This window comes from Meles meles, chromosome 20 (assembly GCF_922984935.1).
Source record: "Meles meles chromosome 20, mMelMel3.1 paternal haplotype, whole genome shotgun sequence".
NCBI classification, from domain to species: domain Eukaryota; kingdom Metazoa; phylum Chordata; class Mammalia; order Carnivora; family Mustelidae; genus Meles; species Meles meles.
The window spans coordinates 55,773,190-55,791,497 of record NC_060085.1 but is presented as its reverse complement, the minus strand read 5'-3'; the positions used below and the strand labels follow the sequence as shown (position 1 = coordinate 55,791,497).

The following is an 18,308-nucleotide window of genomic DNA, read 5'->3' as shown; positions in this document are numbered from 1 at the left end:
GGCAGAAATGGTGGATGGAACGCGCCATCCACAGGGCCCTGCACATAATAGGATCTTAGTGACACAGCACAAAAGGCCCTTTTGTGTCTCTCAAAGTGTTTTAAAAGGTAGAGTAATTGGGTACTGGGTTATACTGGGTTACAACATAGGTTCTCAGCTCCATGGCCCCCTGAGGGCTGGGTTCCCTGGTTTACGGTGACTGCACGGCGGCGTCCTACAACATTCGGGTTTGCCTCCCCACCTTCACCCTTGGGCTGGGGAATCAGGCAGACCTGGTCTCAAATCCCAGATCCACCTTTGCACATGTGGCCTTCATTCATATTCAATATTCAACAAATGTTTGCTGATCCCTCGCTCTGCACCAGGCACTGTCCTAGGTGCTGGGGATTCTGGAGTGATCCCCACTTCATGGAGCACAGAGTTTGGTGAAGGAGGAGCCTCTGATGAAAAAAGACTGCCAATGCTTCCAGTAGCTCACCTCATCCCCTCAGTTCTCACCTTTGCAGGACATATAACGGCATCCTGAGAGTCTAACACAATGGCCTCCTTCTTGGGGTCAGCCCACAGGGAAAGCTAGAATCACGAGGGAGTTAACATTCCCAGGAGCAGCCCTCAGCCCCTGATCAAAGGGATTCATCGACAAATCCCCATCTTCCTTACCCCATCCCATTGAGTGGGACAACTCTGAGACCTGGTCTACAATTTCCCAAGGAAAACCTGCTCACTAATTCATTCCACATGCACTTCCCTCCCTTTTTCCAAAAACTCTCCAACTCCTGGACCACTTCCTGGGACCACCTTCCAAGGAAACTACTTGGACTCAAGTCCTTGTCTAGGGTCTGGTCCTGGGGGCACCCAGCTGAGACAGATGTAATTACGAGCTGTGATAGCCTTAAGGCAGGGGCAGGAGGGATGCTGTGTCACATCCCGACAAAGTGTTGTCTCAAGTGACATTTAAGGAGATGTAGGAGTTACCTAGGGTGAATCATCAGGATTCAGCTGAACAAACAGAAACCATTCTGGAAATGTTAAGCGGAGAGAATTCACACAGTAGGGCTGGCATTCAGCTTCTGGTTCTGCTGTGGCCTTACAGGTGTATCCAAATCCATTCATTACGATTGGACATGTGTCCTAATTGGCTGTCTGTCTTGGACCAGTTGTTGACTATTATTTTTTAAGATTTTGTTTATCCATTTGACGCAGAGAGAGAGTGTGTGTGTGTATGAGCACAAGCAAGGGGGAGAGGCAGACAGAGGGAGAGGAAGAAGCAGGTTCCCTGCTCCACAGGGAGCCAGCCCCATGCAAGGCTTGATCCCAGGACGCTGGGATCATGACCTGAGTCAAAGGCAGACGCTTAACGACTGAGCCACCCAGGCGCGCCCCAGTTGTTGAATGTTTTGAGAATCACTTTTGGAGTTCGGTGTTTATGAAATTGTCAAGGGCTTACGGAGCAGACTTGCAGAGTGATACCACAGGAACAACCCGCCAGGGAAGCTGTTTTCCTCTGTTTCCAATCAGGAAGGTGGGAAATGAGGCCACCATTGGGATTACTGCATTTGGGAACTCACTACTTGAAGCACCAGTCAGCAATAAAAAGGAACAACTACTAAGACATGCTGCATCCTGGATGAAATTCAAAAAGGTGCTAATGGGTAGAAGCCAGGCACAAGAAACCACATATTGTATGATTCCATATGTATAAATGCCTAGAAAAGGCAGATTGATGGAGAAAAAGTAGATAAGTGGTTGCTTGGAGCTGATGGTATAGAGAGAAATTAATAGTAAAAGATATTATAACGGGGATCTGAAAATGACCAAAAATTTACTAAAAATCATTGAATTGTGTGCCTGCAATAGGTAAATCCTATGATATGTAAAATATACACCTAATAAGGTTGTTTAAAGGAAGACAAACAAAAAAACAAAAACCTATACTTGGGGCACTTGGATGGATCAGTCAGTTAAGCGTCTGCCTTTGGCTCAGCTCATGGTCCCAGGGTCCTGGGATGGAGCCCCGCAATGGGCTCCCTGCTGAGCGGGGAGTCTGCTTCTCCCTCTCCCTCTGCTCCTCCCCCTTGATTGTTCTCTGTTTCTCTCTCTCTTTCTCAAATAAATTAAGTAATTCTTAAACAAAACAAAACCCCATACTGTTGGCCAGAAAGCTGCTATCAACAACTGACTCCAGATACTTTAAAAGCTGGGGTTTGGACACTGGAAAGCTGTTGCAGAAATATCACACCTCACCATAGGCCTGCTTTTCAACAGGAATAGGCAAAGCAACCTTCCAAATCTCACATGAGAGCATCCATGTGGAGAATTTACTGCACATCCAAGACTCTAGCTGCAAGGAAATGTAGTCTTTGCTTTCCAGCCTTCACAATGCAGGAAGACATACAGAAGGAAACACAGGTAATATAAAGAGTAGGAGAAAAGAGGGCTCTATACAGACGGAATGCCATGAACAAAGTCCCTGTGTTGTGTGCAGGTAACACAATAGAGGCCAATTGGGAAGGCCACGGTGGCTGTGGTAAGGAACTTGGATTTTACCCTGGGTGAAATGGAAGCCACTGATAGGTCTTAAGAAAAGTGGTTTCCAAGATCAGATTTGCGTGTTGAGAAGGTCCTTCTGGCTGTATGTAGAGAGTCGGTTTGGGGAACAAGAGTGGAAGCCAAATATTAGTGAGGAGGCCAATGAATTCTCCAGATGATGATGGCCAAGAATAATGGTGGCCAGGGTCAGAGTTGTGTCTCAGGAGCTAGAAGGAAGTGATGGATTTGAGAGGTGTCTAGGAGATAAAATCTAGAGAACATGGTAAAAATTCTACGTGGGTGATCGGGGAGGAGAAGTATAAAGACAATCCCCAAGTTTCAGACTCATGAACTTGGAGAAGTCATCTTACTTCTCTCCTGATTTCCTTTTTCTCTAAACTGGGGTATGACTATGATGGATAATTCATTCATTCAACAGATATTTATAGTCACCTTTTTCCTAATGTCTGGCCCCAGAGGAAGTGCTCAGGAAAAAAAATTTTTTCTTTCATCCTTCAAAGCGCTACTCAAGTGTCCTTTCCCCCATGAAGGCTTCCCTGATTCTACCCCAAACCACACCACTTTCTCACACATCTAAGCCATGACAGTCTGAGTCCCTGTGTGTGGACTGGACTGAACAAGAGCAGGGACAGTGGGAGGACTGGATAAGGCACAAGGTCTGGCTGAGGCACATGCCATTCGGGGCTAGAGGATAGGGTGAGGGAGGAGTAGGAGGGTCCAAAATACCTCGGATTTCAAATGTTACCAACTCTAAGAACACATTATTTCTTCCCACTAGGACTTTGTTAATGTTCTTCTCTCCTGTCTGAAATGTCTTTTCTTTTATTCATCCATTGACTCAGCTTGGACGCTTCCCCTCCCAGGAAGCCTGCTTCACCCAAGGACCCCTTGTCTGCACTCCCCTTGCATGCTTTCCTCACCAAAATCAACACTTCTCATACTAAGTGGTCATCATCTGTTTGCTTGTCTGTCTCCCTACTGGATAGGGAGCCTCTTAAGGGCAGGGACCCCCAGGAATTCAGGCTGGAGAATAAAAATAGAAGTGACTTAATGCTTTCCACATCCACTCACTTAGTATTTATTGAGCACCTGCTTCATGCTGGGCCCTGATATGGGCAGCTTTGATGGAGGCAGATACGTATGAGAAGGGAAAGGTGGGAAGGATTTCAGTGGAGAGAGGCCCAGGCAGGAAGCATCTGTATTAGTCAGAATTGGCTAAGTTTGCTGCAGTAACAAATAAACCCTGAAATCTCAGTGACTTAATACAAGTTTACTTGTATTAATACACTCAATACTAGTGACTTGATACACATGAGAAGTCTAATGTGGGTGCACACTGTCTAACTTGCATCTGGTGACTCTGGGGCCCAGAAACCTTCCATCATGTGTCTGCCATCTCAACATGTGGACTCCCAGGTTTCCAAGGCAGAAAGAAAAGGATAAGGGAGGTTCATGGGCTCTAACTGCCTCAGCTGGGGAGTGACACCTGTCTGCTCACAGCCCATTGGCCAGGGTTAGTCATGTGACTCTCCCCAAGTGCAAGGGGGGCTGGGAAATTTAGGGAGGTGCATGGAGCGTCTCTTCCACAGCATCCTAGGCTGAGCAAAAGGCACGTGTGTGAGAGTGGGAAGGAAAGGAGGTATGTGGGGGAGTAACACATAGACTATCCTAAAGATAAAGCCCTAATTCCTGGCATAGACTCACAATAAAGCCCCAGTGAATACTTTTTGTGTTTTTTGGTTTTTGTGGGGTTTTTTGATGTTTTTTTTTTTTTTTAATTTGTGTGTGTGTGTGTGATTAGAGAATGAAGGAAGGAGTAAGTGGTTCTACAAGGTTCATTTTTGAATCCCTTCTGATCCTGGGGCACTAGAGCTCAAAATGCCGTTTATCTATCAAGGATCTACTTGGTGTCATGCATTGTGCTAGGACTGTACACATATCATTCCATCCCATGTAATCATTAGAGAAACTCTGAGGGAGGGGTAGGAATTGCTGGGCCCATATTACAGATGAGTAGACTGAGGCTCAAACTAGTTTAATCATCTGTCCAGAGCTGAAGCCAATGCCCAGATACTTTCCATCATGGTGCATTGGTACAATCACACACAGGAACAGAAGGAAAAGCCTTAAATGGCTGAGAGGGTGGTTTTCTCACTCTCGTCAAGTCTTCCCCTATCTGAGGGGGTAAAAACACCCCGCACATCAATCAAGTATGGAAGCAAGAGAAGGTGGAGTATATCCTTGGTCAAGTGCTTCACTTATCCACACTCAGCGGCAACTCAACTTTCTTCAGCTGCAAGTGGACATGGTAGCCGACCTGGGGTGATCATGCGATTCCCTGAGAAAGTGTCTATAAGCACTGAGTACCAAGGAACGACTGCATAAATGGTCCATATTGACAGAGCACTCACCTTCAGAAGGGGACTGTGAGCAGAGGGAATGTGATTAGGGCCGCACCTACCCAGATGGCAACAATGGGTGTTTTAAGGTGGCCAGGTGGAGTGGAAAGTCAGGTGCAGGGGAATGCCAGCCCTACATGCTTCACGCACCTGGGGCGAGACCCTAGTCTCTGTTGGTTCTCTCATCCAAAAGGGAGAAAAATCAGCAAATCCATCAAATGCTTAATATTTCAGAGGGCTTGGGAGAGTAAAATTGAAAATACGGGTGTAAATACATCTTACAAAGCCCAAGTCTTCCTCTGTCCTGACCACACCTGAACCACAAGCACCGCAAGGAGAGGAGCTGGGGCTCAGGCACCCTTCGAGTTCCCTCCTTCCACTGCCCAAGAAGGTGGCCAGGAGCAGTCTGCAGAAAACCCAAACAGCTCATCCATCCACCAAACAAATGGTGGCTTAATTCAGAGTCTGAGGAAATTTGGAAGTTCAGTCTAAATCAGAGACAGCAAACTGGCAGTGAGTAGGCCAAATTCAGCCACAGACAAGTTACTTAACCTTTCTGTACCTTGGTTTCCTTATTAGGAAAATGGGCATAATAATAGTAATACCTAGAAGGACTGTTGTGAGAATTAAAAGAATTAATATAAGGTTGGTGGAGCTTGTGACTCTTGGTCTTAGAATTGTTAGTTTGAGCCCCATGTTGGGTGTAGAGATTACTTTAAAAAATAACATCTTAAAAAAAAATAAAAGGTTATATGTAAAGTGCTCAGGACAGTGCCTGACACATAATAAGTGTGTATGCATTGTTGTTAATATTATTTGATTCACACGTGGTGAAGTTTTTGGATTTAGGTGTTTTCACTTAGCTGGTTTCTTCATTTTGCCCCAGTCCCCACCACTCCCTCTTGTCCTACATCCGTCTTCCCTCCCTCCCCAGGCCCACAAGGTCCCTGGTTTGAGTCCCCAACTACAGCCTGGTCCTTTGTTCTCATTGTGGCTGCTGGATGACGCAGGTTGTTGATTCCTGCCATTGAACCACGAAGATTACAAATCCAGAGTCCCTGATGCCCTTTCTCAATAGAACTGGGGAGTTCTAATCCTGTCCCGCTCAGTGTTAAAAAGAGAAACCCCAGGAGCCTCTGGGTGGCTCAGTGGGTTAAGCCTCTGCCTTCAGCTCAGGTCATGATCTCAGGGTCCTGGGATCGAGGAGGCCGCATTGGGCTCTCTGCTCAGCAGGGAGCCTGCTTCCCTTTCTCTCTCTCTGCCTGCCTCTCTCTGTCTGCTTGTGATCTCTGTCAAGTGAATAAATAAAATCTTAAAAAAAAAAAAAAAAAAGAAAGAGAAAGAGAGAAACCCCAGGGACGCCTGCGTGGCTCAGTCGGTTAAGCAGTTGCCTTTGGCTGAGGTCATGATCCCAGTGTTCTGGGATCGAGGCCGCATTGGGCTCTCTGCTCAGCAGGGAGCCTGCTTCTCCCTCTTCCTCTGCCTGCCGCTCTGCCTACTTGTTCTCTCTCTGTGTCAAATAAATAAATAAAATGTTCAAAAAAGAGAGAGAGAGAGAGAGAGAGAAACCCACACCAGTTGAGACAAAACTGCAACCACAGAGTTCCAAGATTACATAGATGCATGGTTTATTATCATTCGGATGATTATCATGGACAGGGGAAGACGCTAGAGGGTAATATACAAGTCAGCTTTCGGGGTGGTTTCCATATGCCTGCACAGATTTATTCTCACACCCTCCACAGAGCACCACACAGGATGCCCCTCCCCGCAGTGCTTCGCCCAAGCAGAGCACAGCCCTAGAGCAGGGCTCTGCCCACCCACAAAAGGATGCCCAAGAAGGTGAGGATAAAAACTGTATTTGGACATCACGTCTTCAATCCCACCCTGACCTCAATGTCTGCTAGATCCAGAGTCACTCTGGTTCTCTCTGGGGGTTCCTTGGAGGACACAAAAGGATCATTTTAACCAGAGCTAAGGAAGGGGAGCAACCAGAGGGAGTGCGAGGAGAGGGACTCTGGGATCTGACCCCTAGCCAACAGTGGAAAGTTGGGGTAACATGGAGTTTAAACTCAGAGGCTTGCTTTCTCATGTCCCTGAAGGGGGCAGGAAGACGAGGCCAGGGAGTTGGGTGTTGTATATGGGGTGGGGGGAGGCTCAGGTGTATGGTCAGGGATCCAAGGTGGAGGGAAAGAGGAGGTCACAAAGGGATAGGGCCACAAGGGCTCAAGACATTCTCAGATTCTAAACTTTATAGGAAACTGGGTTCACTCCTCCAGTGGCTCCCTGGCCCAGGCTGCCCGCCGCCCAGGATGCTGCCGCTTCTCCTCGGCCCCCTGATCCCTGCTCAGGTCATCTAGAAGCCCCAGCAGGAGGCTGGCTTGACCACAGGCTCCCCCAGGCCCACAAGGGCCTCCTAGAGCCCTCTTGCCCGGATGCTGGCGTTTCTCAGGGATGGGCTCGCCCTCCTCCTCCTCCTCTTCCTCCTCCTCTGCCTCCCAGCTCCTCTGGGCCTTGGAATCCACCAGCCGTCTGCCTGGGTGCTGCCTCTTGGTGAAAGTGTAACCCAGCCAGGAGGGGCGCCGGCCAGGATGCTGCCGCTTTTGCTGGGTGACATCGGACCAGGCAGTCACATCCTCCCGCCGGCCAGGGTGCTGCCGTTTGTAGGGGCCCACAGCTCCACCTTCTTCCTCCTCCTCTTCAACCCCCTCTTCTGCCTCCCCCTCCCTTTTGCCTGGATGCTGACGCTTGGAGAGCCAGTCGGGTTGAATGATCTGAGACTCTGGGGAAGGAAAGAGACCAGTGAGGGACCTTCTGCCCCTGAGCGGGCCCCCCTCCAGTCTCTCTCCTAGTTAAGGCAGATTCCCTGCAGCACTCATCCAGAGTCACGGCCTTGTACAGCCCTTCAGAAATCGCAGACACACACACCCCCACACACACACCCGCACGCACGCATGCACGCACGCGCGCGCACACACATGCACAGATGGTCAAAGGCACGACCTCTGGCTCCAGTCCAAGCTCTGCCACTCCCTGACTCTGTGACCATAAGCAACGCACTTAACTTCTCCGAACCTCAGTTTTCTTCTGTGCAAAATGAGGGGTAATAACAGTATGGATCTAAGAGATTGTTAGGAAGATCAGATAGTGTGATAAGGTGTTTGAACACCTGAGAACAGTGCCTGGCATATATACACCTAGTAAGCAGTAATTAAAACTGTCACATACAGAGACTTTTCTCTCTCCCCTGCACAGAATCTTCCCCATTGAAAGTCGGCTCTCCGTGAAATATTCCAGGACCGACCGGGAAGAGAAATCTGATCTCAGGGAAGGGTCAACTCATGATCCTGCTAAGGTTATGGTCAACAGTTTCTAAGCTCAGAAAGGCAAGAGTTTGAATGACCAAGTCCCTCCCGTCTCTGCGTCGTGGTTTCCTCCAGCCCTTTTCAGGGCCTCTGATCAGAGGGACACACGCCCGGCCCTCACCAGATTCGGGATCGCCCTGGTTTCCTCGCAGCCGCTGGACGTCTTCGCGGAGGAGTAAGAGGCGCTCTGCTTGGCGCAGGAGGTCGTCCAGACCCGCATGCTCGGTGGCCATCGCTGCCTCCTGCTGGGCCACCTCGGGCTGTGCGCGACCTCCCGGAAAACCAGCCACGGTCAGGGTCAGCGCCATGGCGAGCAGCAACCAAGCGCCGGGCATCGCGGCGTCTGGAATTGGGAGGACAGAGAGAAAGCATAAGCGCGCCGCACCCCTCTCCCAGTCCGCACCATCTTCCCACCTTTCCTGTCCCAGCGGGTCCCCAAGCTGGGTCACAAACCATTCATACATCCTCCCGCGGGCAAGGCCACCTGCCACCCTAACGTGGCAGGTGGCCCTGCAGCCTCGGGCTTTGGGTGTCCTCACCCATGGAGATGCTTGGAGTGACTGGCCGCGCGCCCAGTTCCGCTGCGCGAGCCTGGAAGCCGTGGGACCTCCGTCGTCACCGCCACTCCTCAGTGTCACCGGGCGCAGGGCTGGCTTGCCAGGCGTGTAACCACCTAGAGAGCCCCGCCCGACGGCCACGATGCCGCGTCGCAGGCTTAGGATCCTTCCCCGGGCACATTCTTGGTCCAGCGCTCCTTTCCAACGTTCTAATTCCAGCGTCCACGTTCCGGTTCCAAGTTCCAGCTCTAATGTAAGATTCTATGGCCACGCTAGGACGCCAGTTCTAACTCTAAAATCCCCAGTCTCAACGATAAAAATGTTTCTAAGGTGAGACTGAAACTCGAAGGCTAAGATTCGAGTCCAACGCGAAAAATCTGCTTCTAACACCTGGATTCGGATTCTAACTCTCAGGCTCTGACGCCGGACGCCCTGACTGCCCAGTTCTACCGCAACGTCCCGGCGTGGACCTCCAGCGGCCATCCAGGCTGGGGTGGGATGGAGAACTTCCCATCCTACTGACGCCCGGCGCCCAGCAGCTCCAGCCGCCGGGACGGGGGTGCGCAGGAGCGAACGCCACCAGTGTGCCGGGTCAAGTCCCCGGCCCGCGCCGCGGAAGCACGGGGGGCGCGGACGCACGCTCCGGGAGGCGCTCGGGGGACAGAAGCCGTGGCTTCTCCCGGGGGCTCCCCACGCAGCGGGCAGAGGGGGCCCCTTCCCAGTGCTCCCGGACGCCCCCAGCGTGGGGACAGGGGACGGAGGTGGTTACCTGCCGGGCGACAGCTCCGCGGGACGGGTCCGGGGTGCTGGGGTTCCGAGTTGGGAGTTTCGGAGTCCAAAGTCGGCGGGGCAGGAGGCCGGGAGCGCTCGCAGGGCCCGGGCGTCGGCTGCCCGCTTCTCCGCGGGGCCGCTGCTTATATCCGCGCGGGGCGGCGGCGCCGGTGAGGTCAGCGGGGAGGGGTCGCGGCCGCCGGGAAGGGGAGCTGACGGCAGCGGGCCCCGTGGGTACCCCGCCCGCCGCCTGCCAGCTCCACCGGAAATCTGGGGCGGGGGCGGCGAGAGCTGCGGGAGCGGCGGGGCGCTTGCCCGAGGCTGGGGGCTGGGGAGTGGGGGGCAGTGATGATGCCGGGTCGCTTCTGCACCCAGCTCCGAAGGTTTGTGGTCGAGGAGAACCGTCCTGGAGGGGACAGAGAGAGGCGCAGAGATACTGAGAGAATCACACAGTTGAAAAGAGACACACAGGACAGAATAGGAGATAGAGACAAAGACTGAAAGAGGTACCCACAAACAGAGCAGAGAAAGAGAGAGAGAAGGAGATGGAGAAGGGGGAGAGGACAGAGGGGAAAAGTAGGGGACAAATGGGACCTGGGTTCTCATCCTGACCATGTCACCTCCAGCAAATGCTTTCTGCTCTCTGGGCCTCAATTTTCTCATCTGTACCGTGGGAGAGAGGGACAGTTTTCAGAATTCCCAAGCTGGTAGCCTGGGGTCACCACTAAGTCACAGATGGTTTGACTCCCACAGGGATTTGGAAAACAAAAAACAAAAAAACCTGAATAACTCAACATTTAAACGCCAAGGGAACTCAAGAAAAATTTGATTGTATGGCTTCTCTTGAAAATCTCTTGAAAAAGAGTGGATCCGCATTTTCTCCTGACAACAGCTAGCTGGAGCTGAGCGTGCTTACCCCATTCACCAAAGTGGAACGTTGGATTTAGTGGCCCTTGGACCAGAAGTCTATTGGGGCCCATCCCATCCAGGCAGAGAAGAGATGCAGGGAGGAGAAAAGTAGATGACAAGGGGCTTGTCCCGATTATCACTCTCCAGGATCACACTGGAAGAGAACACGGCCACATCTAGTCCTGAGCACAGCCTCCACCCTGAAACATTTAAGGGGCACCCATAGTGTGCCAGGCTCCTTGGTCAGTCCTGGAGATACAGAAATTAGCCAGGACCACTTCGAGGGAGCCTCATTTTAGGCAGAGGGAACGACATCAGTGAAGGCATCTCCTACCTCTGGATGGTCTCAACATTAGCCGGCTTCCCCATGCAGTATTTCTTCAACCTCCCATTTTAGCTGAGCACCTGCTGATTGCCCCAGGCCCTGCGAGTGTTCTAGCAAGGGATGCCAAGATTGTTTAATTATCACTTCTTTCTACCATATCACTGGATCTTCACATCACCTGGCAAGATAAACAAGGTAGAGACTATCAGTCCCACTCCATAGAGGCTTGGGGAGGCCGAAAGACTTTGAAAGTTGAAGTAGAAGGGAACGTTCAGATCACCGACTAGAGCCCTCTCCTCACTCTTAGATGAGGAAGCTAATAGAGATAGATAATGACCTGATAGAGTTGACCTGATCTGCTTCCTGATTTCCAGCCCCCCCACCCCAGGTGGCAGGGAGGGGGGCAGAAAGTTGGCTGGGTAGATTGCAGACCTGAAACCCCAGGCTTGATCTCCCAGCCAGACTCCAGGATTTGAAGAATCACTGTCCTAACTGGGCATTGAATCAGACAGACAGTCAGACCTGTTTTCTTTCCTATATAAAGAGAAGGTGTACATTGATAGACTCTCTGGGGAGGGCAACCTAAAAATTTAACACACGCATACCTTCCACAAGACCTCCTACGGACAGGTACACACGGGTATCTGGAGCTGCAGGGTTTGTAGAAGCCAGAATTGGAAACAGCCTGGATGTCTGTCTGTCTGTCTGTCATGAGGGGTCTGCTTAAATCAATTAGGACCCACCCAGAACTGTGGGTACTGTTCTGACTTTGAAGCATGAGGCGATTCCCTATGTATGGATGTGGAGTAAGTTCCAGGATATACTGTTACGTGAAAGGAGCCGAGCAGAGAATGATGTGTGTGTCATGTACATGCAGGAGGGATGGATGGTTATAGTCTTCAGCAGAGACTCTCCAGAGGGATGCGGGAGGACGGTGAAGGCAGGGAACTGGGGAGCTCAGGAAGGGGAAGGCCAGTGGGGGCTGGGGGGAGCTTGCTGTTCATTCTAAGCCCTTAGTGCTGTTTGAATGTTCTCGCTTTGCAGCATTACCCATCTACAAACCAACAAACAGCACCAACGAAGTAACAATGAAATCTCCTCTGAGTCTGGGGCGGAAAGGAGTGATGAGCCTGGAAGGATAGAAAAGCTACGGCGGGGTGGGGGGGGTTATCTGGGGGGCTCAGTTGGTTAAGTATCTGCCTCTCACTCAGGTCATGATCCTGGGGTCCTGGAATAGAGCCCCACAATGGGCTCCCTGCTCAGCAGGGTGTCTGCTACTCCCTTTCTCCCTGTTTGTGCACTCTCTCTCTCTCTGTGTCAAATAAATAACATCTTAAAAAGAAAGAAAAGAAAAGCTGCCTGGTGAGGTGAGATGGCTAGAACATCGCCCCCTGGTGAGCCCATTGGATGCATTTCTGTAATCAGGGATTTGAGTTCCCTGTTCTGGAGGACAGTTCCTGGAGGGCTAGGGAGGAGGGAGAGGAGAGTTCTCACATTGCCCAAAGGACCAGTGAGGATGGTACAGGCATCTAAGGCTCTCTCTCTCTCTCCCACATTCCCTCTCTACCTTCCTTCCCTCGGCAAATATTCAGAGCCCCTAGAAAGTAACAGGACCTGTTCTAGTCCTTGGGCACTATATTGCCCTGTGTTTCTAATGCTTTGACCCAGGGCTGAGGGGCAGGGACAGAGGGGCTCTGGCTGACTCTGGAGAGGCTGCCTCTCCCAGGGTTAGCCAATTCTTAGAGCTCATAAAGGACTCACCTTTCATAGGCAAACTAACCAGTCCAGAGCCCACTTCCCCACAACACTCTTGACTACTGTCCCCTTGCCCTTATCATCCAAAGCCAGGTATCAGACAGCTAGGGACAGTCCCTAAACCCCAGAGCCACTGAAATTATTCAAATCAGCCAATCCTAAACCTGCTTGCCCTGCCTCCCCATTCCACTGTTCCCCTTCCTTCAGGCAGAAACCACAATAAAAGGCACTTGCCTAGTTTACCCCCCTGCTCCTGGCTTCTTTTGCCTCCTAGTGAATCCTGGTGCTTCTCTGTGCATCTTTGTCTGAGGTGGTTTGCCCTTCCATTTAGGAACTGTAAGTAATAGCTAACTCTTAAATGCCAGCAGTCTCCTAATCTACGGGTCTCACCATACCTGAATAATAATAAAACCTACATTTTAAAACAGGGATCCAAGCAGAACAAGGCAGGATCCTGCTCTGGTCTCTCATGGAGCTAAGTCATTGTGCCGCATATATTTTCCTCTGATAATACAAATGTGCTTCATTCTCAAGACTGTATTTACTTATCAGATTAATATAGCTATGCTTTTGAAAATGACTAATGGGATAATTTAACGGGGAGTTTGTACACTAATTTGTAACTCCCGATGCCTGTCTGCCCATCCCTACCCCAAGACACACACACACACACACACACACCTTCCTGCAGGAAGTCTCAGGGTGGGTTCTAATTCTAATTCTAATAAAATACTCTGCCTTCCCTGATTTCCCCTGTCTTCTCTCTCAAAGTCTCTCTGCTCCCTGTTCAGAGATGTCTCCAGGATATTTTAGGGTCTTTTTCAACCCTGAGCTGCAGAAGGGCCCGAGGTAGTCCCACTGAAATTATATTTTAATTTTTTCACAGTGGTTTTTTAAAATTAAACTCTTTATATCCAGGTAATTATAGATTCATATGTGGTTCTAAGAAATAATACAAAGAGGTTGTGGGTACCCTTGACCCAACGTCTCTTCATGGTTACATGTTGTAAACTATAGTGCAAGATCACAACCAGGATATTGACTTGATACAAGCCACTGATCTTATTCAGATTTCCTGGTTTTACTTGTGTGTGTGTGTATGCACTTATGCAGTTTTATCACATGTGTAGGTTTGAGAATCTATGATATGGTGGCTTTTTTTTTTTTTAAGATTTTATTTACTTGACAGAGAGGTCACAAGTAGGCAGAGAGGCAGGCAGAGAGAGAGGAGGAAGCAGACTCCCTACTGAGCAGAGACCCTGATGCGGGGCTCAATCCCAGGAACCTGAGATCATGACCTGAGTGAGAGGCAGATACTTAACCAACTGAGCCACCCAGGTGCCCCGATATGGTGGCTTTTTAAGTAGAGATGATGGTACCTTTATATACTCAATTCTTTTTTTTTTTTCTATTCTGCTTCTGTTGTCGAATTAGTGAAGGTCTTCTTTTCCCCAAGATCATAAAATTCCAGGAAGAAAAAGCCATTTCGTATCTGCTTTTTCTCCGTAGAAACTCATCCCAGAAATCTTTCTGATCCAGATTTCCCCTTCCCCTTTCCATTGGAGATTTTTGATTCAGTTGAGCAACAATTCCTTGATGATGAATCCACTGGAAATTTTTCAGTTCTCCTTTCTATCACCGATTTATTTCCTTATTCTACAAATTGTTCCAGTATATGCATAATTGTTAAGCATGGTTCTAGGCCCAGGACACACGATGGGTGCAGATGGGGATGGAAGATGTACAAGATAAGAAAAAGGTGGGAAACAGTGAGATCTCATGGGGCTCTCTTGGCTGTGGAGAGCAAGGAGATTGGAATTTATTCTCAAGGCAGTGGGGAAATACAGAGTTTAAAACAGGGGAGAGTTGTGAACTGATTTATTCTCTCACTACCGGTTTGGCTGCTTGTTGAATTATGAGCATACAGAGGGGGTGAGGAAGAAGCAGCCAAGCCAGTGAGGAACCTCCATGAAACTCTTGCTTCTCTGTGCAACTCTCCTGCCTCTCTCATCCTGTTTGTTCCCTCCTCCTTTCGGGGTCTCCTACTGCTCTCCTTGGCCCTGAAATGAGTGTGCTCTGTGGGGCCCTGGGTGTGTCTGCTCTTACCCCATGCACCACAGCGTCCCTGGTCTCCCTCCTCTCCTTCACTTCACGTGGCCACATGCTGGCACCTCCCAAATCAGCTTTCTCCGAGGGCATCAGAAAGAAGGAACCCCTCCCGGGTGATCCTCCTTACCAGCGACGACGAGCAAGAGAAAACACAACCCAAATTGGCTCAGGCAAAATAAAAGGGAGATGTACTGGTGGATGTAACCAAGAACATAAAGATGTAGGATTAGCTTCAGGTATGGCAGAATCCAGAGGCTCAAATGATGTCACTGGGAATCTGTCTCTTTTTTCCATTTGTTATCTCCACTTTCCTCTAAGTGGCTTCATGCTCAGGTTGTCTGTCTTCAAAGGTGGAGAAGTAGCCATAGGCATTCCTGGAATCACATTGTCCCAGCTGAGTTGCTCTAAAAGCAGAAGGGCCCTTTTCATTCCCCAAAGTCCCAGGGTCAATTCTCATTGTCCCAGGCTGGGTCACAGGCACATTCCTGAACAGATGACTATGATTCAGATTGGCCAACCTTGGGGATAGGGGATAGGGTCAGCCCCATCTGAACAGCATGGACTGAGGGGGTCTTCCAAAGGCATATTTGGAGTTCACCTACTAAAGTAGGGGAGCTAAATGAAGAGCAGGTTAAACATCACAGGTCCCATACAACCTCATTGCACAGATAAGGAACCCAAGACTCAAGAGAGGAGAAAGGGTTGCCTGAGTCCCTCACTGAATCAGCAACAACCTCAAGACCAGTGCCCTGCCCCCTGTCCTTCCTTCACACTTCCTGGGACAGGGTTTTCTCTAAAGAAACTGGAAGTGGCCAAACTCTGGGTGGTACATTGTGTTCTGCCTTACACTCCATGTCCTATCCCCACCCCAGGAATTTGTTCTGGTCTTGTTGGCAGTAAATTGCCATCAGGAGGGTATCATCTTTTCTGGAAAGTCTGGGAAGGCTTACCTCTAAATAACATCAAGCCCTTAGTAAATGGCTACCTAATGCAGGGATTTCCAATACTGTGATGGGAAGAGCACTATTTGGGTGCCAAGAGGACTCCAGGAAGCTGACTACTCTGATTCTATTTAGGCCACCCTTGGTCACTGCCCAGCTGTTGGCAAATAAGTGCTAACTCAGTCCATTCCCCCCAGGACCCTTCAATTCCATGTGCATTTACTGAGTGCCAGCTCCATCTGGGCAATGTGATAGGTGCCAAGGAATACAGGGGAGGGATTGCATGGGTCCCTGTTGCTCATAGGATCAAATCCTTAGCCTGGCGTTCGAGAACCTTTATAATGTGGGCACAATCTAAGCTCCTCTCCTGCCAGCTCTCCCTTACTCCATGTCGAGCCCTCCCCCAGCATCAGCCAATGAAACCCATTTTACAAATATGCTGTCTCATCTCACACCTCCATGTTTTTGCCCCTCTCCTTGCCACCTGCCACCTATAAGCCACTTACTCATTCTTTTTTTATTTATTTATTTTTTATTAACATATAACGTATTATTTGCCCTGGGGTTACAGGTCTGTGAATCATCAGGCTTACACAATTCACAGCACTCACCATAGCACATACCCTCCCCAATGTCCATAACCCAGGCACCCTATCCCCTACACCCCCACTGCCCAACATCCCTCAGTTTGTTTCATGAGATTAAGAGTCTTTTATGGTTTCTCTTCCTCCAAATCCTATCTTGTTTCATTTTCCCCCCTTCCCCCCAGGACCCTCCACCCTGCTCTCAAATTCCTCATATCAGAGAGATCATATGATAATTGTCTTTCTCTGATTGACTTATTTCACTTAGCAAGATACCCTCTAGTTCCATCCATGTCATTGCAAATAGTAAGATTTCGTTTCTTTTGATGGCTGCATAGTATTCCCTTCTATATATATATTTTTTAAATATATTTATATATTTATATATCACACCTTTATCCATTCATCTGTTGATGGACATCTAGGTTCTTTCCATAGTTTGTCTATTGTGGACATTGCTGCTATAAACACTTGGGTGCTTGTGCCCCTTTGGATCACTACATTAGTATCTTTAGGGTAAATACACAGTGTGCGATTGCTGGGTCATAAGGTAGCTCTATTTTCAACTTTTTGAGGAACCTCCATGCTGTTTTCCAGAGTGGCTACACCAGCTTGCATTCCCACCAACAGTGTAGGAGGGTTCCCCTTTCTCCCCATCCTCACCAGCATCTGTCATTTCCTGACTTGTTAATTTTAGCCATTCTGACTGGTGTGAGGTGGTATATCATTGTGGTTTTGATTTGTATTTCCCTGATGCCGAGTGATGGTGAGGACTTTTTCATGTGTCTGTTGGCCATCTGGATGTCTTCTTCGCAGAAGTGTCTGTTCTTCTTCTGTCCCTTTCTTGATTAGATTATTTGTTCTTTGGGTGTTGAGCTTGATAAGTTCTTTAAAGATTTTGGATACTAGCCCTTTATCTGATATGTCATTCACGAATATCTTCTCCCATTCTGTCAGTTGTCTTTTGGTTTTGTTGACTGTTTCCTTTGCTGGGCAAAAGCTTTCAATCTTGATGAAGTCCCAATCGTTCATTTTTGCCCTTGCTTCCCTTGTCTTGGTGATGTTTCTAGGAAGAAGTTGCTGTGGCTGAGGTCAAAGATGTTGCTGCCTGTGTTCTCCTCAAGGATTTTGATGGATTCCTTTCTCATATTGAGGTCTTTCATCCATTTTGAGTCTATCTTTGTTTTGTTTTTTTTTTTTTGTCTGTTTGTTTGTTTTAAAGATTTTATTTATTTACTTGACAGACAGAAATCACAAGTAGGCAGAGAGGCAGGCAGAGAGAGAGAGAGAGGAGGAAGCAGGCTCCCTGCTGAGCAGAGAGCTGGATGTGGGGCTTGATCCCAGGACTCTGGGATCATGACCCAAGCCAAAGGCAGAGGCTTTAACCCATTGAGCCACCCAGGTGCCCTTGAGTCTATCTTTGTGTGTGGTGTAAGGAAATGGTCCGGTTTCATGCTTCTGCATGTGGCTGTCCAATTTTCCCAACACCATTTGTTGAAGAGACTCTTTTTTCCATTGGACGTTTTTTCCTGCTTTGTTGAAGATTAGTTGACCATAGAGTGGAGGGTCTACTTCTGGGCTCTCTATTCTGTTCCGTTGATCTGTGTGTCTGTTTTGTGCCATCACCATACTATCTTGATGATGACAGCTCTGTAACAGAGCTTGAGGTCTGGAATTGTGATGCCACCAACTTTGGTTTTCTTTTTCAACATTCCTCTGGCGACTTGGGGTCTTTTTGGTTCTATATAAATTTTAGGATTATTTGTTCCATTTCTTTGAAAAAAATTGATTGTATTTTGATAGGGATTGCATTAAATGTGTAGATTGCTTTAGGTAGCATAGACATTTTCAGAGTATTTGTTCTTCCAATCCATGAGCATAGAACATTTTCCCATTTCTTTGTGTCTTCCTCAGTTTCTTTCATGAGTACTCTACCGTTTTCAGAGTACAGATTCTTTGCCTCTTTGGTTAGGTTTATTCCTAGGTATCTTATGGTTTTGGGTGCAATTGTAAATGGCACTGACTCCTTGATTTCTCTTTCTT

At 48.8% G+C, this 18,308-nt stretch overlaps 1 protein-coding gene across 1 annotated transcript; it reads right to left on the bottom strand.

Annotated features, from left to right (window-relative positions):
* Positions 1-6,658: 6,658 nt before the first annotated feature.
* Positions 6,659-9,706, bottom strand: TRH (thyrotropin releasing hormone). Its single transcript, XM_045992032.1, has 3 exons — positions 9,641-9,706; positions 8,436-8,657; positions 6,659-7,731 (listed from the first exon to the last, which is right to left on the bottom strand). Exons 2-3 carry the CDS (start codon positions 8,647-8,649, stop codon positions 7,217-7,219), a joined length of 729 nt encoding a protein of 242 aa, XP_045847988.1. The 5' UTR covers positions 8,650-8,657; positions 9,641-9,706; the 3' UTR covers positions 6,659-7,216.
* Between the last annotated feature and the right edge of the window lie 8,602 nt (positions 9,707-18,308).